General features: G+C 43.6%; 2 protein-coding genes across 2 annotated transcripts in view; one reads left to right on the plus strand and one right to left on the minus strand.

Annotated features, from left to right (window-relative positions):
- Window positions 1-25,129, minus strand: part of Tei (irregular chiasm C-roughest protein teiresias) — a 320,721-nt gene that overhangs the window by 208,281 nt on the left and 87,311 nt on the right. The window lies entirely within an intron of this gene.
- On the plus strand, window positions 3,641-4,194 carry LOC143186037 (uncharacterized). Its single transcript, XM_076389411.1, has 2 exons — window positions 3,641-3,715; window positions 3,782-4,194. Exon 2 carries the CDS (start codon window positions 3,786-3,788, stop codon window positions 4,185-4,187), a length of 402 nt encoding a protein of 133 aa, XP_076245526.1. The 5' UTR covers window positions 3,641-3,715; window positions 3,782-3,785; the 3' UTR covers window positions 4,188-4,194.

Here is a 25,129-nt window from a genome sequence, read left to right on the forward strand (position 1 = left end):
AAATATCACGAAAATATGAATTCCAACAGCATTCCAATAATCCAATAACTCGAATAAAAAGCAGTTTAAAATTGATTTTTTTCATCCCAAAGGTAAAATTACTTTCCCTAGTTTATTTCCACGCTGTCAGTATTAAAATAATTGAAACGATTCAATATGTACTAGAAAGTTTCCAATCAAACTTACCCACATCCGCTTCCTTCCTCTAACACCCCTAACACCTCTAATACATCTCACTAGAATAACCACCAACCACTGAACACTGCATCAAAGTCGTCGTCTCTCTCTTCGAACTCACAGGCCAGCACAAGGGTATCGTCGAGTCAAAATCAGTGGTAGATTTCGAGTCTCTTTGACGAAGCGACACTACTTTTGACAAGGGCGCACCAGCAGTGTCCGAACGTCGATGCAATTAGGAAACAACTGCGTTGGCGAGCGACCACTCGGTCCGCTAGATAATTGGTTTCCTCTTACCTCGTTGTCTCGATTGCCGTTCAACCGATGCCCGCGAACTGCTAATTGGCACCGCGTGTATTCTGTACACCCTATCTTTCCCTATTTCTACCCGACGCCTCTTCCTTCTTCTTTTGTGCCAGCGAACGAGCTGCACGCGCGGTTAATTAACAAGAACAAGGCGAAAAGAGGAGCGGGGGAGAAAGTACGCCGTTGTCTGATCGATTAACTTACTAACGACGCACGATTGAAACTGTCTCGTGATTGGGGGCTTCGCGTTTAGCCCCGCTACGTAACCAGCGGCAAACTGAACCGATTCGAAGGAACGTACTGGAACCGAGGGAATTCGTTTCCCCCTCGACGGGGATTTCTGAAAACGACTTTCTACCTGCCATCGATGAAGAGGATGTAATAAACGCTGTCGACTGTTTTTTGTGAGAATTAGCGAGGAAATTGCAAACAGACCGTGGATTGAATATTTCGAGTCTCGTTGAAGCTTTTTTTGCCCCCCCAAGCCATGTAATATTCGATATCCGCGGACCGTAAAATATAACTTCCTATCAACAGCATAATATTTTTAACTCCGTCAATTGGTATTCGTGTACATTCATTTGCACAACGGTAATAGAGACTTACAGTTAAACTCATTAAATCGAAACTTCGTTAAACGGGCCGCGCTGGAAAAACCGTTCCCATTTCGAGATCGAAAATTTCGCATGGATGAAATTGATTCGAGCGATTTCTATCCGTGTGTTCGACGAACAATCAGGCAATTCGCAATTTGCGTCATTTTGATTTCGTTCGTGTCGAGGAGAAATAGAAATGTATGAAAAAATAATTGCTCGCTATAGGATCGTCGCGCGAAATTTAATAAAACCTTTCTGCGCGAGAAAATTATTGAAATTCGATTGAAATTTTCGCGAACGATCAAACATTGAACGGTCCGCCTTTCGTATTTATAAATACTCCGATGTACAATCGATTATAAACGTCCAAGGGCAAATGTTTGCGCATCAATGCCGTCGCCGATATTTATTGCCTCGGTTAGGGGGTTGGCTTTCGCGAAAGGGTTCGCCCGCCACGGTCGAATGCACGTCGTCAGGACAGTAAGAAATCTATAGAGATCCCCAGTAAGAGGAAAAGTAAGAAGTAGCTCGGGCAGGCGGCGCACTCGGTGCAAGACGGGCCGCGATAAAGGAATTTATGTCCACACGAGATTTACGTCCCCTTATGCTTTTACAAGATACGCGCGGGCGGATACGCTTGCACCGCTGCCGCACACGATACACGTTCTCTGTGCTGTACGTGTGTACGTACAAGGGCAGACTCGCGTGTTCGCTGGCGAACGGGGGGGGCAGAGATAGGGAGAAAATACGCGGAACGAGAAAGTCGGTTGGATAAAAGGGGGAGGGTAGGTAGGGAGGTATGCAAGGGTGGGCAGAAAGAATGAAATAAGAGAAGATCGAGAGGGAAATAAGAAGGCAGAGAAAATTGATGGAAAGCAAAGGTAGAGAGAGCGTGCTATGACGAGGGGAAAAATGCAACGTTGAAGAAGGTGGAACAAAGGAAAGTGAAAGATCAAGCGAGAACCGTGGAGAAGGTAAAAGGGCGCAATAAGGGTACAATTTTCAAAGGTCCAGCAGCGCAATTTTTCGCATAAATTTCTCTGGAATTCTTGCGGGAAAGTAGGGCAACGCCAGAGGGGGCTCGAGGACAACTGCACCCTGTTCGCTGGAGAATCGTAAAAAAGAGAAGGATTCAACTCTAATACAATAGGGCGATAAGGACGCGAGCTCGTGCGTGCGTTTGCATAAACCTATTTTATGCTTTTAACGGGGACGATCTTGGATCGTTTGGATCTCGTTCTTAAACCACCTCCCCCTTGCTTTTCTTCCCAGCGATTCACGCGCGGCGGGAGGCCCTTTCACTTCGCCGACTCTGTAACCCTTTCGAGAAGCTGCAGAAAATGCGGGAACCCTTAACCGAGTTTACTTCCACCCGAGACCACTTCCCCGTGACCCTACCCCTCTACACTTCACATGTACACGCACACGCGCGACGATCTCACTCGATTTTCCTTGAGCACCGTTGCTCCGCGTGATGGCTCTTCACGTCTTCTCACCCTCGACTCGAATCGAATTGAATTTCTGCGAACCGCACGCGTATAAATGTTTACTGACGAGTGGGTGTCGAGAGTGACGGGCCTCGCCAGCTGTTAATACAACTTGTTACTGTTTATTTTAATTCTGGGCGCCCTGGAACTGCGGTAATTGGAGGTAAAAGTGGCAGGAAAACAGTTTAATATGCACGCAGTTATTATACAGGGTGTTCGACGACAAGGGCTAGAAATTTTATGAGGCGATTATATACGTCAAATAAAAAGATTTATCTCTAATCCTTTCACACTACCCCACGAAACAGTTACATAAATCCCAATTCCCAACAAGGATATTGAGACATAGAGGGTGATTTTTCGCTAGTGGACTCAATAGCGGCGCCACCGCTTAAATGTTATAACAGAGACCCTGTCTCTCTACCCGATAAGCTGTTGTATGTGTCATCGACGACGACGACTATTGCACTGCATGACCTGTAAATATTTTGCAACAATTTTTTCCATTTCTCGAATGCTTAGCACTTGAAACTTTGCACATTCAATAGCTTCTCAGGCAAAGGGACAGGGTCTCTGTTACGCTGTTTAGTCAGCGACACCACTTTTGAGTCCACTAGCCAAGAGATCACTCTGTATTAGCAAACACACAAAAAAGCCTAGTCCACGCTCCAATACAACACCACCTCCCAATCAACTTTCCTGCACAAATGCTCCAAACGCGTCGCTACATTAACGCTGCTCAATCAAATCCTTTCTACGGCTTCCCCTGCCAGCTCACCGATCGCGAACGAGACGTCTCACTCGAGGGCGTTCACTGGCGTTCGACGTTGAAGAGGGAAGTCATAAGGCTTCTCAAAGCGCAGGAAGTCTTTGGTAAGCAACAGTGGCGTGGAAGGGAAGAGGAAAGGACTCGATTGCGTGGCGCGCGATAAAAGACCGGGCACTCGGTCGAGCGCGGGCAAAGTCACCGTAGCGCTGTGCTGAGCGAGGAAACGGGACGGAAGGAGGAAGCGGCGTGGGTCGGAGGTCTTGGAAACGGAAGGCGAAGAAGACGACGCGGGGAGGAGATGCCGAGCGAGACGCTAGAAGTTCCACCGCGATGGAACAACGCGGTAGTCGCAGGCGGCGTGTAACGTGTAGCTGAAACGGGTAAGCAAAAAGAAAGCTCTCGCGGGTAAGCTTCATTAAGCAGACGCCAGGGGGGCCGTGTTATAGGTGGATGCGAAGACGAGGGATGGGGAGACTCGGTTGCGCTGTGCCATGGAAAATAAGCGTTGCAGAGGGAGACCAGGGGCTAAGGGAGACGAGAGGGTGCAGTAAGAAAGAGAAGGACAGACCGAGAGTAAGAGGGAAGGAGGGAGCAGAGAGGAAGGAGGGCTGGCATAAACTGTCCCCTTTGTGCGGGAAATTGCGTTTTAATTCCCGCATTCAGGGCTCCCTGGTACCAGCGCTCGTATACACGCCATACACGACTTTCATGCATTTTACATGGTCAGCACCTGCTGGCGCGCTGCGCCCTGCGCCGTGCAAAGACCAGAGCTGGATGGTCAGGCTCGAAAGAGCCCGCCTCTCAACGTCCAGAAGCCCCTTTTCGGCTCTCATCGCGGCGTCGATTTGCTAGTCGCTGCCAATCGGCCGGGGCAATAGGCATCACGAGGAGGCACGGTTCCCCCGTCAAAGGATCACGATAAAGCTCTATCCTCGGAGTAATGAACGGCAGGCAGCGGTGAATAACCGCAGACTGGCGGGGGCAAACAACGGGAAAAACGCGTGGGACGCGCGGTCGCGTGGAACAGCGGCCTGGCCAGGCTGTGGATCGTGCGCGGTAATTTGTGGAGAGCAGGCTAGTGTAAATAATGCGAAATTATACCGCTGTCGATCAATCATTCACGACTGAAGCGTAATATTCTGCTCGGGTTCACGGCTGTTGCGCCCTGCGTTACCCTGGCCTCCTGAACTATGAGGTCATGCGATTGTTGCTGCGGATGGGGACAAAGATTCAGGACTGAGAACTGTTTTGATCATACAGGGTGTTAAAAAAAGTGTTTCGAGATTTTAAGGACTTATGGTACTCAGCTAGAAGAATAAAATATGTCTAATCAATATAGGTTCTAAAGTCAACCCTTTCGACGAAAAATTGACTTTCATTATTTACTTGTGTTTAATACAAAAGAGATAGAGATATACACTTCCCACATATCTCCATCTAACAGGGTGATCCATTTGAAGTTTCATGCGTAAATATCTCCTAAACTATAGCTTCTTTCAAAAAATGTTTTACATAAAATTTACTCTATTTCAGGGGAAGGGAAAGGAAGGATCTGATGATGGCTTCCGTGATTTTAAGAGATTATCGAGATTCCACGCGAAACTATAAATGGGTCACTCTGTATACTTCCCATACCATCTTGCCTTCAGCATGCAGTTCCAATGCTCCATATAATCTTACACATATATGGTTTCGATTACCAGCGACAGTTCTAGACAAAGAGGTGATACAGGCGTGGAGATGGAGTGTGCGAGGACGAAGAGGGAAAGCAGAAATTCCTGGGCATCGTTCGGTAGCCGTAATTGAGGATCCGAGACTCCAGCTATAACGCTGATTTACGCGATACTGTAACAGAGGCAATCTTGCCACGGAATCCCTTCGTGGAGGGGCTTTGATGCGAGAAGAGGCAGCAAAAATTTATCGATGCGTTCGAACTAAATAGGTCCCCCGGCGGATGGTCTCGTTTATTAGTAATCGCGCAAATCTTTCGAGAACGCTTTGCGAGGGTCAGCGGTCCGTGGCAGTAAGAGCACGGGAGGATATACGGAGCAGGGAGACCTAAACAGAAGGACAGAATTGAACAAACCGTAGATAAGGGTTGCCGGTGATTGCCCCATAAAATATGTATGCCACGAGCGTCGACCTTTCCCTCCCCCCTTCCTAGCCCCTCTCGTTTTCTTGCTTTTTATACGCAGCACGGATGTCTTCGATCCCCCGAGCAACAAGCCACTGGTGTCGAGGCATCGCGAATTCATGCGAGCGCTATACGCATACGACAAGTTGCCTGCATGTACAGGGTGTTCCGTGGGGTCCACTATGGGACATTTTTAACAGTTGTTTTAAAATACTGTTATGAGTTTCTTTGCGTGCCTTGGATGAAAAGATAATAAGATGAGGGGATTTTCGGTTAGATATTGCTTGGAGTTTTGAGGAAATTCGCGAGAATTTTATTTGTATTCATTTTTGAGATAGCGAGGCTTGAGGTGGTTTCTGAGAAAGTGCAAAAGAAAATGTAGTTAAAGAATTTGTGGAATATTGGTAGAGTTGGAGGAATAAGTGAAAAGGGAAAGTCAATAGTCAGACACGCTTCGTATCTAATAAGATACGACTGTACTACTATTTTTAATTCTAAGCCTATATTTTCTACACACTTGTTTCGTGGTACTACAAGGAACTGACTTAACTTGATAAAAAATCTATTCATTAAATTACTCTATTATTTATCCATTATTTTATACTAAATATATTAAAACTGCATTACATTATAAGATGACTTTAGTTGGCAAAAATACATCTAAAATACTGTCACTTTGTACTATCCAGGTCAGCCAGCGGCAGTAGAATAAGTCTCCAAGTCAGACATCTTAAACCTGATTTTTCGTCACTACCTAAAGTGGTTAAATGCTAAAGTAACAATTCTCTTTACCAATACTGCCAAGTATTTACAAAAAAAAACTGCCTTAAAAGGAGTTAAGGAACACCCTGTACACAGGACTATAAATCCTCCTACACCCTCTTTTACCCCTTACTTACGACCGTTTGTATCTGTCTGCCGAAGTTCGAAGCTTTCGCCCGGGTCACCCCTCTTTTTTTCTTACTTCTCTCCTCCTTTGTCATCGTATATCGCCCCCTCGACGCTCTTTGCTAGAAGGGCTCTAAAGGGAAAAAGACCCGCGCCCAACGCCGACCAATATTCCCTCGTCGATGAAAACAGAAACTCAATGGAAGCTCGGCAATCTCTGGCCTCCCCTTTGCAAATGCAAATTCGGATGTACGTTTTCGATCCTCTCTACAGCGGCGACAGATAGGTGTCGACGATTTTCGATAAATATTTCCACCCTTCCAACTGCGTCTCGCGATTCGTGTTTCATTTTGCTAGCGTTTTCTTTACCTAAACGACAGACTAGCATCTGGTTTGGTTTCTTATCAAAATTGATGTGTCTGCATGCTGATTTTAGTGTTCTTGGAAGATACTTTTACATTGATTGAAATATGAGTATGAGGATTATTAGACCACACTGAAAGTAGGTACTAGACAGTAAATAATGCTGGGATTATTGTAACTAAAATTCAGTGATCTACAAAATTACTATTCAAGCCCTGAAATCAGAATCACTGAGCATTGCCAAGAAGATAATAACACTAGTTCCCAACAGAAATTGCGAAGCAGACATTGTTGCAGCTAGGTTTCCCACTCTTAATAATCGTAACTCAACAACTTCGTAATTATACGCGTGTAACATCACAATTGGTTGCAAACTACCCAGCGAATGAATATTCAAAACGCGTATGAAGCATTTGATCGTGCCGACTCTCCCGAAAGTTTAAAACACGTCGGATTAATATCAACAGTCATTTAATATTAATTTCTCTATAATGAGTTACGAAAGAATATGAAATATGCAAGAGAGATCGACTGAACGCTTGAAAATAACAAAATTATGTCTCATTAGTTATTCTCCTTGCCCTGCAGTTAATAACGCGATGCGTGTAACGCTTTAACGACAGCGTTATCAAACTGTGTACGTGCAGTATTAATATAATCGCGCATCGAACAAAAATCGAACAGCACGTGCACGTCGATGCAAAGTATAAACGTTAAAACGTAGCATTATGTAATATGCGTGTTCGAAATTGGCTCAAGCTCGCGCATCCAGCGTCGAAAAGTTTCCCTACATTATGAAGTTCAACACGTGTACCACCTATAACAAGAATATGTGCCCCGAATCCCAGAAAATATCGGCGAGATTTACCGGAAGACTGTGATAAAACTGTCCGATCGATTCCCACCGTTCGACACGCGGATCTCGAACAATCGACCTAACTGAACGTTCGACAGAACAATACATAAATATCGACCTCGACTACTTTTTAACTCGCGTCAAGGAATATATATACACGCATATTTTTTCTTCCTTCCCACGTCGATCGACGTTCCTTCAACGGCGCACGAATTTATCGAGAAAATTTTCTGGAGCGGTATATGAGCATCTAAAATTTAAATGCATGCGAATTTGTCGGTTCCGCGAAAAATCCATACGAAATATCGACGAACGCGGATGGTCGCGGCGGCCAGAGGGAGGAGGGGGAGGAAAAAAAGTGAATACCTGCACACATCGGCTGTGCATTATAAATTCAAGTTTGCATACCCGAGTTCAGCGTAGTAGGATATTCGTACGCGTACGAGATGCCCGTTATGCGAAACGAAAATAGGAGGTAAACTGCGCGAAATAGAATAAACTGGCGAATTGGTGCGCGATAGCGGAACAGGCGCCTGGGATTCGCTTGTTTGCCGGAATTTTTCTGTGTGTCTTCCGTCAAATGCGCAATACATTTTATTAGTCCGATATTCGTACGAGCGACGCTCTCGTGATCGATTCGAAATGGTGAAATCGTTTAGCTCGCAGCGTGTATTTCGCGCCTACGAATTTCCACCTGTATTGAACTATCGTTTATTGAACGTGCAAAAATAAGCAAAGCCCCCGTTAGCGACGGGGTCGCGGATAAAAGGGAAACAGAGACGGCTGGGTCGCGCAGTGGCCGCAAAAAGAGACCATGAAACGGGCAAAATGGGCAGACGCGGAAAGAACCGGTTGGAAATGGTGTCGAGAATGATAGATAAAAGAAGAAACGTGTCGCGGCGTTCTCATAATCAGTAAAAATAGCGTCATATCGCGGAGGAACGTCAAGTATAATCCAGATGAACTGCACCAGGCTGATGTTAGTACCACTCCATTGCGATGGTATTGGGCGCATCGAATTCGTTATAACGCGAATGTGATAAATATCTCGAAGAAAATACGTTTATTAGGAAAAAAGACCAAGGTTGATATAAAACATCTTCAGTCCTGGGATATCGACGTTGTCCAATTATCAGAGGATGCACGACATGAACCGTCGAGGGAAAAATAAATGTGAAATATTGGATATTCTTCTCATAAAAAAAGACTATTTTTGAAACTGATTTATGTGTAACGAAACGATAGCAAAAAACTTTTAAATCCTTCTGTGTATTTGAAAATATAATTAAAAATTATTTAACCCATAGTTCATCCTAGAGCTATAGTTCTATGCATTTGAAGGCAAAAGGAAAAAGAGGAATGCATCTACTGTACTGTAAAGACAGTTAATGGTCAGACCAAGAATTTGAAACTATTTTTTCATGTAGAATAACTGGCTTTCCGCTTGTACCGTCACTTCTGGAACACCCTGTACAGTAAATCGAACATTTTGTACCAATATTAACGAGACAACGAGTAGAAATTGTCCCTCGTAAGAAACTTCTCATCCCTTCGTTAGCATGCGCTACGTATAAACACTCAACGCGGATTTATAGCTCACTCCAAGAAACAAGCACGGCTATTAATTCCACCGACAAAGATTGTTATCCACCGAAGCGAGTCCGATAATTTCGCAAAAAAGACCGTAAAATATCAGCGGCCATTAATTCAAATTGCAACCGACCGGATGAAAGCGAAGTAACAGGTATTCCTTTTTCTCTGGGAACATACGTCATTGTCCTCGGGGTACAGCAATTAGAATACGAGTATTGTCACGCAACAGCCAAGAGGATCACGAAGACCCATCGTTCTTGCTGAATCCTTGACATCCTACACCGTTTTACGTCCAACTGAGGAAGGGTCCGAAGTGTCCCCCCTTTGCAACGTGTGTCGTGCTAGTTTCTATCGCAATGTGTGAAGCATTAGGTACAGGTGCTCGAGAATTTTAGGGATGCGTTAATGTCAGCGAGTTTAGATAACCGTGTGATGTTTTGGAGGGTGTGTAATGATTTTCAGTGTATCACCTTTCCTAGACTAGGTGTTTAAGATAAATAGATCTTTAGTAGATTATTTTAAGAATGTACCTAGTATACTAGACTTAAAAGACTCCAGTGCAATATTTTTCATTACTGAGAAAATTGTTCCCAGTGCATTCATCTCTCCTTTTCCACTAGCACTTGAGAGACACATCAATTCATCCTGGATTCTACGCCAATTGAGTTCTTATTAAATCAGTCGAAATCCCAATTCACAAGGATATCGAATCTCTGCCAATCAACTGTACCATTACACGTCTATAAGCTAGCCTTCTTGCAATATCTATCCATCACAAAATGATACGTCCCTGGTAGACTCAATTCTCCACGGTATCGTTCACGAAGTATCTAGGACCTGCTTACGTAATACTTTCCACTTTGAAATAAAACAGCCAGGGTCCCAGTAGAATGTTCCCAGTTACGTATATGGAGGATCCCTCACGTGGAACGACACGTGCGTGAAAACGTTAAAGCATCTCGCGTTCAACGTGTTTGCTTGTGACAATGGGACGAGCCGAATCGATCCGAAAGGCATCGTCTACGTGACACAAAGGGAAATCTTCACTGTGCTCCGACATCGGCGATCGTTTCCTCGCTTCCTGTATCCCTCTTCCTTCGCCCTGGCTTCCTCGAGACTCTACGTGAACTTTATAACTGTGAGGAAGTCGGCGATGGGTCATGGATACACGTCGTGTCGGTAACAGTTTCGTCGTCGAACATTCTGCCACGTATTTCTTCCACGTATTTTTCCCGCACCATACGGCTCCTTCGTCACGGAAACTAACCTCCGTCGAGTGCGTGACGACTCTATTTCGGGTCGAAATACGACGCCAGGAGCAGAGGCAATATTCAAAGCAACGTTTCGATGACCCATCTCAAAGGAAGTGAACGCTGAGCAGTGGTAGTGATTCTAGGTTTTTAAAGCAAGTGAAGTGACTACGAAAATCACTAAGCAGCACAAAGATCAGTGTCTTTTATTAAGGAATGAATGCAAAGTAATTGAAATCAAGGATTTCAAATGGCAATATCGAAATATGGAATATCTTCCGCGATACAATAGCTGTCCTCCGTTTGTCTTGGAAGAGAAGAAGAGAACTTCAGGGTACTGAAAATAGTTTCCAGCTTTCTAAAGAAACTATAGGGACGACAGCTCCCTTGAAAATGTATAAATAGCGAATGCACGGATGTTCGCGAACAATTACGTTCGTACAAGTGCTATCTGCTGCCAATAACATCCAACTTTAATAGTACTATCGCCGGAACGACTTACAGCTACCCTTACGGGGCGACAGCGCTTCTGCTCCCGTGTACGTGGCTACTTACACGAACATATCGACCGTAGGAGTTATCTTGTGACGTAATTATAACTTGTAGTTTCTAGTACTTTAGTTCACGGAGGTTAGTGTAAGGAGGAACACGGAGAGAACAGCGTCGAAGTCTGAGAGATCGTCATTTGCCTGCCTTCAACGAAGACAGGACAGAGAGAGGGCACGAGAGCAGGACAAACAGACAAGGGAAGAAGCTGGCAGACAATGAACGACAGGAACCGCTGTACTACACGCGTGACGTATGTAAGTGCGACAGAGAACGGGCAATGACGAGACGCTGAGTGGATATGCAATGGAAAAACAGAGAGGCCAGCTAAAGAAGACAGAGATAACGACAATAGATAGAGGGCAGGGAGCAGAGAAAGGAAGAGGAGACAGAAGAGATTCGACTGTGCTTACAAGCAGGGCAACTTCCTCTTTACCAGCGACGACTTCGTGGCTCCGAACTCTCCTGGAAACGAGGTAGACATCTGGCTCTGTCGGTGGCGGAGCTACAGTGACTCTCGCCTACTAACCATCACAGAAAGCGCGAGCTAGACTTCTTGTTAGAACATATTTCGCGAGAACCTCCCCGTGAAACGACCTCCTCGATGGAGCGCCTTTTGTACAGATGCAACCCTAATTGCTGGTTACGATCCCCTCGTCCTTTGACGTCTCCCAGAACATTTAGAAGGCACACAAAGAATCAAGAATGTCGAATGTTTAATTTATCTTACAGCTGTAAAGAGCGACAGCGGGAAACGCAGAGAGGGATGGGGATGTTCTGTGGTCGCTGAGCTGCCTCTTTGAACGCCCATTGAACCACGAAACCTCGAACATATAACCGCGCTTCCGCGGCGAGCACTCGACTCGACACTCCGCGAGCATTGTTGACCGCTGGGAAACGGACAACCAGCGCTTTTCGCGCGCGCTCCAGCGGCTCTTTTTGCCCCGACGACCGCCGCCTCCGCGGGACGCGACGAGCAAGGCGCAATTAGCGATTGTCCGCGCTTTCAGTAATTAAGGCCAGAGCGATACTGAAAAACCACCGCACTCTAGTTGTCACGACTAATATTTCGCCCCTTCTTCGTCTAAACGACTGTTTCACGGCTTCCAGTTTACAGGATACTTCTCGGTGGATGGATACTTCGAGCTGGGGCTGAAGTTAACAGGATTTCTGCTCGCTGAATGACCTACCCAGTCGCTTACATACGTTGTTGTTGTGGAGTAAAAGTGATCGCCGATTGGATTCTGTGTCTCGTTTAGGATTTCTGAAGCTGTAGGTTTTTTAGAAGTGAGCGATGTTAGCATGACGTTTGAGTTTCCTTGAGGTTTTATAGAGTAATATTACAAGTTTTGCTAGGTTTCTTCTGAAAATATTATATGCAATTTTGAATGCACGTAATGAACTTCTAATATATCAAGAAACTAGAAATGTAAATATTAGCAGTAGCTGATTCACAAGTTCCTCAAAATTAAGGAGATTGTTAAAAGAAACAAAAATCAGGATTCATTGTAGTGTTAACAAGTCTTGAATTCCCTCATGACTTCAAATTTAATAATCCTGAATTCAATACGAGACTAGTATCTATAGCAGAATAAATGTAATAAATGTAGTTCCCAAAATTAAATATGGAAGACATGTTTTAATTCGGAATTTATAATCTCTGTTTCTTTGAACCAACTGTCTAAGTACAGTAGGGTTCAAACTGACCAACACAAGTACACACAAAGAAAGGCACAGTGTTAAGCAAGAGCAAACGAAGGATTGACAAGTGGCGGAGTCAGAAAATTAGTTATTCGACGGTGAACTCGTATAGCAAAATTGGAAGCAACCCCTGTTGCCATCGCAATCTGGCTTCCGGTTACAGCAATACGAGCACAGTGTCGTCTTACACGGCAAAATAGCCGAGGCTGTATATTCGTAATTTCGGTAATACAATACCCTCTTCTGTGCTCGCAGCGGCGATTGATAAATTTGCAACTTGAAGGTGACCCCACGGTTTCTATTAATTCCCAGCTATCGTTTATAACGCAACGTTCCTGGCAAACTTCCCACGACGCCTGATTAATTTAACTTGCGCTTATGAGATTGCACCCAAAGCGAGCTTTATTCGAGCGTATACCAGGATGTTCTGAAACAACGGCGACCAACAAGTTCCAATGGAAGCGGAGGTCGCGTCACCGTCTCCCGCGCGGGGAACCCAGTTGATCTTCTGCGGTGAATCCGCCGCGTATCGGGCTCCACGTTGAAAGATTTATCGCCCTGGCAAAAAGACAAGAGGAAAAAAAATGTTTTCCACCCCGCTGACCTTACTTTCCCCTTTCGCTCTCGTTTCGCCCCGAGGGACCAGTGGATTTATCGAACCGCGCAAGGAGCAATGGATCAAACGATGTTCTGTATCGCGGTGACCTCTACTCGGAACCTAAGCCAGGGAGTTAGAAATAATGAAAGGATTTTGTCACTTTCGAAGATTTATATGGGCTGCGAGAAGTTTAACACTTTGCATTTATGGCCTGAGAAAATACGGAGACGTTTGGGCGAAATTTATGAATAAGGGTTGTACTGTAAATATTTTCGGTACTTTCAGAGGTATCGATAAATTTTAGTTGGGAAAATTGTTGACTATGGAAGAAGCCATGATACAGTGTGATCGTTTTCTTTTAAAACTGTTCATGTGGAGGTTGAACGTTTATCTTATTTTTGTATCTGTTGCCATGTTGTTTTTATTGTATTAATCGATATGGAATTGGAAAACATAGAGTTAAGCGTCTGTACAAAAGCCACAGTCAAAGAATTAAAATTACAATGGCATAATTTATGGAGTGAATGCGTATGCGTTCTTATGTTCGAAAATTATCTCCGTCATTGTAACTGTAATAATGTCAGAGTATAATAGTTAATAAAATTATAGAGATTCAATCAAGTAGAATCCATGGGATTAACAAGTAACATTCATCAGACAGGGACAAAGTTCTATTCTAACAATGTTCTCCGCAGCAGTTACGATTTTAATAGATGTTCGATCATTTGTGACATTCATCAACGTGCGTTTGAATATTATAATGCAATTACTATGAAATTATACAATGACAGCGTAATAATCTTCGAAGGGGATAATGCGAAAGGGTTTGTAATTGTCACGTCGCCTATTTGACGATTGTCCCTATGAGGGAGTAATTTGCAACGAGCGAGGCATCAATCGCTTTAATAAATAATTAGAATTGCTGCACCCGTATAATATAGAATATTAATCACGCGTCATTGTTGTTCCGTGAAATCTTGTTGAAACTACTGGTTCCAACGTTTAGCAGAGAATTTTGGAAAAAGCTTTATAAAGCCCAAATAACCGAGACGAACTTGTAATTAATAATACCACGAACGATTAATTAGAGAGGAAAAAACTTCTGAACAAGCCCACAGAGCTTTTTAACGCAGTGGTTGTACGAGGTGGTCCAGTACAATTTTCGCGTAATCGCTAAAGTAATTTCGGAACAATTTTCCCTGAAACTATTTCGTTCAAAGTGGAGCAATATTAAGTGTGCTTGAAGACGAACGTTTCGAAGGAGAGGATATACACATTCTGCTGCAATTATTATTCAACAACGCCGCTGAAATTATGAAATAGCTGTGTCTAGCAAAAAATATACCACGAACTTAATTTCCAATGAGACGTACGAAAAATCCTTTCGTCTCTCTACACACGAAACTTTTCCCATCATCCATGGAAGTGAAAACCCTCAAGTTATCTCCTCCAAAGAACACATAATTTCCCTCCCAAAAGCCTAACCTCATCTTCATCGAGAGTTCGCAACCTTCAGTTCCTGAACTCCGCCGTGATACCCGAACTCCGAATCCTCCTCAAAATCCTCCTCAAAATCCTCCTCAAAATCCTCGTTATTAATTTAAACTGCGCTACCCAAGCCCTCCCTGAGCGCCCAAGTCAAGACACTTCCGACTTCTCGGCAAATCCTGCGCCCCATCACAATTATAAATTGTATCCCACTCGACGATTCATCGCGTCCCTAATTGAATCCTATGAATAACGATGATTGCGCAGCGAGTGGAGAAACGTCGACGTAGCAATTATCAGCGAACGAAACAAACGAATTATCAATTATTCGTCGCGCAGTGGCCGTTCTCAGCGAGCAGCTGGACGAAGAGGACGCGGCGAAAATCCTTTTCGGTGACAGTAAAGGGAACGCGCGACATCGCGCGGGAATTATTACTGTAATGACCCTCTGCCAGCCGTGAATTTCATCGCCGACGCAACGCGCCCCCGAGGCTGACACCAGCCGTGGAACGCGCCGCGCGTTTCCAGGACGGAACAAATGAAAACGTTAATTTGAAATTCAGCCGAGCGATCGTTGCTACGAGAACACTGGACGCTGACTTTCGTTTGGTTTGGGAATGCTTTGAGCCATCTCGGTCGCGACAAGAGGCCTCGCCAATGAAATCTAACGAGCCAGCTGGGTAATTTTTCTAATTTGCGATGCCCCTGCTAACTCACAGCCCTCTTGAATATACTAGGTCGAACTGCCGTGGCTCACGAGTGCTCGCAAGAATTCAGTCTTTAGTTAGTGCAACTTTTATGGGCAGTACTCGAGCCTGTTGCTCGCGAGCGCTGGGTTGACGAGTGTCTGAGCTCTTGAGTCGTTTCAATTAGAGTCGGCAGGTATAGTTTTAATTCAGCGAATTAGGGGTTTAATTACTGTGCAGAGTAAGAATGGATTTTGTTTTTGAGAGGTGTTTCGAGGTACGGGAGACGGCTCAAGTTTCATTCTCTAGTTTACTTATGGTGTTAAGTGCTGCAATTGGGCAATTGTGTAAACTTAGAAGTGACATTAGGAACTCTTTTCTTGGCAAGTGAGGAAAATTCTGTACCTCTGAGTCAGGCTAACGCAAATCCATCTTTTTGTAAATTAAGTTTTGTATAGGATCTTATAGCTTTGTCTTTATTTGAATTTGAACCAATTTGGAAAATTCCTTCGCTATTTAAAAGGTTATTCCTTCTGGAGTGGTCTCATATTGTTTTAAAATTCTATATCTTTTTCTAGTTTCAGTCAATCTACGACATCCACACAAGCTGTAGGCAAAAGGCAGTAACATACAGAACTATTGCTTTGAGAAATACTTAGTGATATTAATATCAGACAGTAATACAACGCAGTAAAAGACTTTTTCAGGAAACGAAGAGATACTACGTTGCTTGAGATCGCCATTTCATATGCTCCCAGTTCTAATTAATTAAGGTACTTACAAACGGAGCATGTTTGTCGTTTCACTGGTATCAGACGCAGCACTTCTGAGCTACCTTTATACTACTCACATCCTACCGTCAATCGATACTGTCCTCTTCTTTGAAACCTTAGAGCGCCCTCGAAACGTTCATCGGAAAGTCCTCGACCCTTTAACCCACATGCACCGTCTGTTTCCCGAGTGCAGTTAGGGAACTGAACTCGTGTCGGAGGCAGAGGGCCATCGAACGGTGGTGCTTTTTGAATTCCAAGACAAAGTCCCTATCTAACTTCGGCTCGAGTTTCAAAAGAGGCTAGCAGCGTTTCGCGGAAGTTCTAATCTGATCACGCGGAATTACTTTCCCAAATTGTCGGCCACCGTTTCCAAAAACGCCATTCCATTCTTCTCTAATCAGCCGGTCCACAAAAGAAGCCGCGAATCCGGGACTAGAATTTTTTTCAGGCAAAAGCGGAGTCGGACGCTGCGGGCTACCCGAAAGGACATACCTCGTCCTAAGGAGTAAGGATTACAGAGGGAAGCAAGCTCGAGGGGGTGGCCAGAGCCTTTGTCTGGAATTGCTTGAAAACCGACAACGAGAGCGCCCCCTATCCAGACCAATTACCTTCTTTTTCTTTCCCCTTTCTTCGTCCCTTCTGTTCCCTGCTTTCCCTCGAGGTGTCGTGCCGCTCATCCCGCGGAAGGAATTTCGTTCGCGTTCAATTTTAGCCGCGGGATAAGGGATAAATGCCAAAGTCGTCCTTCTCGCTCCTTCCTCCCCCCTCCAATTCTCAGCTTCAGATTCCTCTCAACTTCTTCTGCTCACTGTTACCGTCGCCTTCCTTTTGCTTCCTCTGTTTACCCCTACACCGTCTTTTCTTTGTCGAGCAACTTGACACCCTTGCTATGTCTTCATATATAAGAAGAATTCAAGATGGAAAGGTTTGCAGAATTCTGTAACGTTCTGGGTTTTTACAAATATCTCAGGCTGTTCAATTGGCGGCAAATTGGGGAGAAATTTTGTTGATTAGAAGATTAGTTAAAATAAATGATCAAAGATTCTATTGTAGAAAAATTTTTTGCATTTTTTCTCGGTATCACCTTACAATCGTTGTACAGTGAATAGTACATTCGACTCACTACTTTTCATTTCTAAATTCTATTAAACAGAATCCATTTTAATAAAAAAGGCTCACAACCCTAGTAGATTTTTCTAAATTCAAGCACTTAAACTGTCATCATTCTACACTCGTGAAATAGGAAAAGTTGTTCAACCCTGTTCCCAGGAGTGCACACATTCACGAAACACGTGCTATTAGGAAGAGGAATTACTGTGCGAGAAGGTAGTACCGAAGTTCGTGGAGACTCGTTACACATTTCAGCTACGAATCGAGAACTTTTAATTCCGAGTGATGTACAGTCAACCCCAGCGCGTACTCTCACTTCAGGCGGTTGATCGATAACGAGAGTGAAATTGAAATTGGCTGGCGATATCGGGTCGCTGGAAAATCCCGCCGCTGTGGATATTACACGCGAAGCTAAATATGATTTTTCAACTTTGCTTAACGCGTTACCTACCAAATGCGGAAAACGTGTCGCTCGAGTTTCCGCAACGCGACTGGTGATCTTTCATAATAATGAACTGTTTCTGCCCTTGCGACGGCGTGGCTACACGAAGAGCCTGGCTAAATAAATCTCAATTGACTTCTGCTCTTTATAACACTGTCTTTTCGTTACATACATGTCTGTCATGGGGTGCGCCGAAGTTATTTATAAGAAACACTGTTCTGCAGGTTCGTGATATATTGAGGTGGGGTAGTTTTTAGGGTGTAAAAAATTTGATTATGGAAGGATCACTAATGCTACTTCAACTTGACAAATATCATTCACCCTATAAATATCAAATTTCTGAGAATTTATAGTACGCTAAATTACGCTAGTATTTAGATGTAAAATATATCATTGTTAGCAGCAGACGTCTATAAATATCTATAGAGAATATTTCCCTTGTAAATCCTTTTAATTTATTTCAACGTGGACTACCATTATCTCTACTTCACGCTAACAGCTATCACTCACTCCATAAAACCCAAATCCTCCTCTTCTGGATTACTACCCACAAATAACCTCTATGGCTCTACCTCTCAGCTGGTATTATAATATTATAAAAGAGCTCTCTGTGATTTCGTTCTAAAAACTGATTTAACCAAAGTCCACAATTTCTCAGTCTCTGCAAATGGTCTCTGAATACATACTCCTCGTATCGAACGCAAAAAGCCGAGTCAAGATGAACACTGTAGTCTCAATATTCCAATTTAGAATAGCGTCGTAAGCAGAGGAGATTCAAACGTTTTTCGAGAAACGATCAGGAACCGTGGTGGCTCCGCGGCACGAGTCGTCCGCGGACCAGTTAAGAGAGTTGGCCCAATTTACTCCAGCAGCCAATTAGCTCGACACTCTGGTGTCCCCGTATTCAAGACGGCCTTACGTATTCGGGCCATTTGAAATTGCAACACGCAGCGCGCAGTAATTCCTTCCCCGCGCGTGTTGTGTACGCGAACTTCACGTGGCCTGTTATTACGTGGCAGCGGCAGAGCAACGGACGCGATGCTTAAAGTTGGACGTTTTGGTAATTCGACGCTGCTCGTACACGGGTCGGCCGTGTAACCGCCACCTGTCCCTCCCCTCCTCGCGCTACAAGCGACAATTAGAATCTGTTTGCATAATCAAGATAATAATGGAAATTCTGAACGGGGCCGCGCGGGGAATTATTTTGCCCGCGCCCGCGAAATACGATAAACGAACCGACGCGACGGTGTATTGTTATTCCACGGGAGCAACAGGGCTTGAACGAAATTGACGTTGACTTGGATTGCTTAATATTTCCCGTGAAAACAGCGGCTATGCGTCTGATAGCCGCTACGTTGTACGGTTTCGCTCCGCGCAGAGATTACCCTCGTCGGGCTCGTTCTGATAGACTCGAGCGGGGAAAAATCGCTGGTTCGAAGATACAAAGAGGGAATGGCCAAGAAAAGGGTGCTCCATTGACGAGGCGACAGCTTTCGACGATGTCGCTGGGATTTATGGGCGAAGCGATGTCAATTTCAATCCCTTTATGTTCGCTCTGAGAACAGAAGCTTTGTACTCGGTAATTTCGTATTACGCGTTTTACGTTGAGGCGGCGTCTACAAGCTTTTCTGCCCTTTAATAAAATCAATGGTGCTGGGGGAAGATGATAGCAAGTAACAAGATAAGAATTTCTTGTGATACTGAGAAACGGAGGGCGAGATGAGAACGATAAAAGAATTATTTCAGGAGGCTAGAATAGTTGGTTGCAAGAGGTATCTGTATGTCAAGATACACTGAAATAAATTTCTTAAGTTGAAAAAAGAGTGGTAGTACTAAAGTAATAATATTAAGTACTGAAGAGTAGGCAGTACTGAAAAGTAATTTGGGCAGAAAATAACTCTATAAAGATCAATTATTTATACATACACAAATGTAATTTGTATATTCTGAAGATTGAAGGACAAAGGCTGTGCCTACTATGTGCTCACAGAAATGAACACTAGTCCTGCATGATTTCTTCTTTCTCTGCTCTGACGACCACTTTGAAACTGCATTCTCTAACTGTAACCAAGTTTGTACTAAAGGAAGTGGAAAAAATAGACTCAATCACTGCAAAATGGGACAACAAGAAATCAGATAAGAAAATAATAGCATTAGGTAACTCTAGCTGATATAATTAGATGAAGTGATTTCGAAGCGAGCCACTGGCACGCAAGTGGAAGAGGCATTAGCTCTCGTCGAGTCGCAGTCCGATTACGTTTCAACTCCCCCCTGCATGCTTACTCCACTTAAATTCTCGCGACTCCACGAACCACCGAGGCACAACTCATCTCTTACATAACAGCTACATAACAGTCGAGAAGAGGAAAGAAGGCTAGACTCTGGTCTAAAAGTTGAAAATGATAAATTGTCTCCATTAGCAAAATAATAAATTGTCTCCTGTCTCTACGCCATATAGGCGACTGAAACTAGCGCTGTTAACAGACCGAGGAGAGGTATTTTCAATATTGCTATATACCGAGACAAAATATCTTCCAATGACGTCATAGAGTAGGAGAGTGAAAATACCACAGGCAACGCCCGTCGAATACTATGAGGTACCTCCACTCTTTTATTGTATGACGACACTGGAAGAAATTTTGTCTCGATGCATCGCAATACTCGACGTGTTAATCCCCTAACTGTAAATCCTGTGGCTGTCATCGGCGATAGTTTTTGTCCCGCTTCAGCTCTCCGACGAGAACACCGATATCTATATCCGAGCACAGAGCGATTCACGGTGAGTTAATTCTGTTGAAAGAGGTAAGCGCGGCGAGAAACAGGAGAAAAGTGGAAAAACGAGGAAAATATGCGCGTTTGAACAGAATCGAGAAAGAAGGACGAAGAGAATTATAACGCGTTCTGTCCTTGACGGAACGTTTTCCAAATATCGCCAGAAAGCCTGGCTTGTCGAGGTGTCTGCTACTTTCTGTTCCAGGCTATGCCCCGACTGCTGCGAGATGCTAGAGCGCTTTGATTTATGGACTGTGTTGTTGCAGAAAGGCTGCGGCTTATCCAGTCAAAATGTTTCATCAACTTTTTCAGTGTTAGTATTTCTGGCGGATTCAATTAGGGCTCCATCTCAATCTTGCATAAGCTGGGTAATCTACTGTGAATATACATGGAATAGTGGTGGGAAGTGTGGAGTAATTTGCATGTGAATTTAGAGGAATTTTCTCGTTATATAAATATGAGAAGATGTGAATTCTGCATTCATTTCTTTGACTATGTTCGAATGTCAAGTATCAGGTTGGACTACTGACTTTGAGACAAACTTTATACAGGAGTAGAATAAATTATTGAGCTGTGCACCAAGATATGTATCTTTCCAATTTCTATTTTTTCTATATATGTGATGCATTAGAATGTAATATGATAGACAGTAACACTGTAAGAATGTTAAGAAATATTAATATATTCTCATGCTACTAAAATTATAAAAGAGTAAATGGAATTCATTGCTGCAAAAGTGTCAGAAATTTGTTAGAAATATGTCTGACTAAAAGAGAATTATTCTACTGCCTGCATGGACTAGTTAGATTAGACAGAACGAAATTAGTAGAACAAGTCCCGAGTCAGACACACTCCACGCTGGAGCATTTTAAACATTTTCTTAACAATTAATAGCTCTTAAACGAAGCCAGAAACGCAATTTGGTCTATTTACATTTTCGTCCTATTTTAGTACGTACAGTCACCGCCTAACAAATTTTTTCCACCTGTCTTCGAACACTTTACACACTCCACTGCATATTACGAAAAATTTAGCAACTATTTGACTTCTTCCTTGCAAAATACCAGCAGTGGCAGAAATTACTTTGTTTTAAGTCAGTTTCAAGTTAAATGTAAGTCGCAGCTCGAAAAGATCGATGGAATTCAATTCCAGGATGTACCAGACCACCTCTGTCTTTCGATTCCGCGTGCAAATACCTGTCAAACCTGGTAAAAGAAGCCACTTGACGGCACAAAGAAGTTCTTCGATCTATGGAGAGCTCTTCTCGCTCGTCTCCACTTTGAGGCAGTGCCGCGGGTTCTTGGGCGAGAGCTCACATACGGATACGGATGCACTGTCGCGTGAAATAAAGTATAGGCGCGAAAGACTCGGCTCCTCGTCGAGATTCTCTTTGTTTGAGCTGTTCGAAGCGGCCGCTGGCAAATTGCATCAGCAGGTGCCATTTTACGCGAATTAATGTAAACACAGCGGAAACGGTCGACCGTGGCAAATTGACGAGAACAAATTAGATCTCTCGTCATGGCATTAACGCCCGTGGAATTCGAGCGGTATTTCGATTGTAACGCGTAATTATTCGTCGTTCTTTCAGCTGTAACTCGATAGTACGACCGACACGCAGGCGAGTTTGTTATTTCAGACTGCTGAGAGGTTTTTGCGAAACATTCCCCATCGTGTAATTGATTATTAAAATTTCTACACGCTAAACTGACAATTACTAAATTAATAAACACTTTCCTGAAAATTGTGAATGATGAAACTTGAGAGTTGGAAAGTGTGAAAGTGACTACATCTCTGTAGAATAGCAATTGTATTGCATCTAAAATTAAGGACCAAATATATCTAATATAATGTTCCATGAACCATCCACTTGATCTAGCTTTAATAATCTTCCTCGCGTTTCAAGTCTTCTGGAAGCAACGCATAAAATCATCCTCCTGCTATAGCTCGAGGCAAATTCACGAGAGCGCGAGAAGAGTGAGAAAGAGTGAAATATGGTCGCGGAGAGTACACATGTCTGACACGACTGTAGGGAAAAAGGGACACGAAAAGTATACGAAAAGACGGTCCACGCTTAATTTCGACGGTAATAAGATTACGCAGGAACAGTGCTTTATATAACCGCGGAGCTTTTGCTTTCGTGTAAGTTAATAAACGTTAAAAGCAAAACGCTTTCGCGTAGCTGTAGAAACAAAGATAAGTATATTAAACGGATTTCAAGTGCTTTCTGTTGCTGCGGCAACAAAGATAAGTGTATTAAACGGATTTAGTTTCGAGGTTGGAGAGAAGATGACGAGCCACTTTGTTAATTGAGTTTTGCCCTTACGGTGCCCAGCTATACACTCCTCCTCGGGGGTATTAAATGGCGCGAGCCGCATTAGCCGAGCCCATCGACGATACTCCCGACATCGGAAACCGAAGAATATTAATTACATTCTTCCTCTGTCGAACGACGTCCTTTCAATTGCCATTCAGACAATTACAAGCTTTTATCGTCAAGACGAGGGAGTGGAATGCAGATTGCTAAGAATAATTCAGTATTTGTTGCTGTGAGTTTACGATGTAAACGTGACTTGTAGTTATTTCTGAAGATGTCGCCAATTTTGGGAGTCGCGCCGACATATTAAACACCAAACACAGAATAATGTAACTCTATTTACACTGGGGCTACTTAAGTCGTTTCACTTAATGGTTCGATACGTGCTGACACTTTGACAGCTGTCAGAAGACTCTGCTAGATCGATCTCAAAGACGCCTGATTCAACCATCGTTCCATTAAATCGAGAAGAGGGGATAAGATTTGGAGAAAGGGAAAAGCGGAAGTCACAAGCGGAACTCGGTGCTTTAGAGAGGTCATAAAACCGAAGTACAAGGCGGAAGACTGATTGTAATTTGCACGATTAAGATATAGTTTATAATAAAGCAAGAATTTCTTCTGCTGCATAGTCGTAAGCTTGTTGTCGTGCTTCAATACAGACGAACAGATGCACCATTAACAGTCTTATCGAAGAAGCTGCACCGTCCCTTTAAAAACTGACCGCCCTGGTTCCCTGAAACTCCGTACACAGTAATTATCTCGACTTCCGTGAACTCCCTCGAAACTTCGGCATTACGAGATTCAAATCGAATCGCAGAAACTCGACAGAATGTCGCTTCTCTGCATCTGCTACCGACAATACTTGCCGCTCGAGCGAATCAACGTAAAACGCGTCCCGCCAAGAAGCAAGTTCGCGAGTTCCCGACCTCTTTACCGTATTTCATCGGATTCTTTCCTCGTGAATCCCCTCCCGCCGCTTCCGCCAATCGACTTCTCGCGCTTCTCTGCCGATAATTCCGTAATTTGCAAGCCGTTACTGTTGGATTATGTCGCGTCAAGTATCCTTGCGCAGGGGTGCCATAATACTGTCAAACTGTTTGCCTATGGGGATCCTTTTAACGTTATATCGAAGACAACTTCGGCTTCTTTTCGATAGCTGTAGGATTACAAATAGTGGATGTGAAAAGAGGCTATCATTTGTGAAGAGGTTTGGAAAATTGGGAAGCGGTATTTTGAGATTTTGAGAGAGAATTGGGTTTTGTGGATCCACAAGTTTTTAGTGTTATGGATTTTGGAAGTTTAGTGCTTTAGGTTTCTGAGTGCTCAGGGATTTGAATGTAGGATATGTTAGTAGTTTGAAGTTCAATACTTCAAGTTTCTACATTGTGTCAGGACTCTAAATTTATTGGATTCTAGTCTTCTGGAGTTTAACACTTCAGCTTTGTGGAATAATTTGGGATTCTGGTTTCATAGGATTCTAGTACTGAAAAGCTCATTAATTTAGTCTTCTGTAACAATCCAGGACTGTGGATTCATAGAATTCTAGTATTCTGAAGTTGAATATTATTTCAATTTCCTAGAATCATTCAGGAATCTGAATCCATAGAATTCTAATACTCTAATACTATTCTGCTATTCCTAAAATTCAAGTGTCTCAGCTTCGTAGAATCCCACTGTTTTACGCGCACTCTGAGCCAATAAGCTGAACTTTATAAACGAATTGAATTTACTTACATAAATTACGATAGAACTACCGCTTTGAGACGAACAAACTCCATTAAAACAAAAGCAGAGAACATTTCTGCGTCCTTTCTAAGCTCAGCATCCGATCTACCATAATTCAACGAACACCCAAACGTTCATCGCGAAGAAATCAAATCATCGCTCGCGTTCTCGATCAAACCAGAAAAATTCTCATATAGCACCGGATGTTTTTCGGTGCGCGGTTGAAAGAGAACAGCACGGCATCGACAGGAAGGGAACTTGATACGCGATAGAAATTGAAGATAAAAACGGTAATGGCAGGATACGTATCGCGACTGAGCCAGCGACTGAGAGGCAACTTTTAATCTTTATCCCCTTTACCGCAGCGATTCGAGAAAAAGGACGAGTTCGCGTGGCTCCCTCCAGGCCACTACGTATGTACCCCGTGGATAGTTAAATCCGTTTCATTTCGTTTCGTTTATTTCTCCGTCGATTTTCCCTCGGCCGTTTTCCCGAGCAGACGTTTAAAGGCTCGCCCCGTGTGCGAGTCGATCGGAACATTTTATAGCATGCGTT

Source organism: Calliopsis andreniformis, chromosome 12 (assembly GCF_051401765.1).
Source record: "Calliopsis andreniformis isolate RMS-2024a chromosome 12, iyCalAndr_principal, whole genome shotgun sequence".
Taxonomy (NCBI): Eukaryota; Metazoa; Arthropoda; class Insecta; order Hymenoptera; family Andrenidae; genus Calliopsis; species Calliopsis andreniformis.

Bases quoted from the DNA above. Each gene is read 5' to 3' on its own strand.
- LOC143186037 (XM_076389411.1), top strand. From the start codon at position 3,786: ATGCGAAGACGAGGGATGGGGAGACTCGGTTGCGCTGTGCCATGGAAA.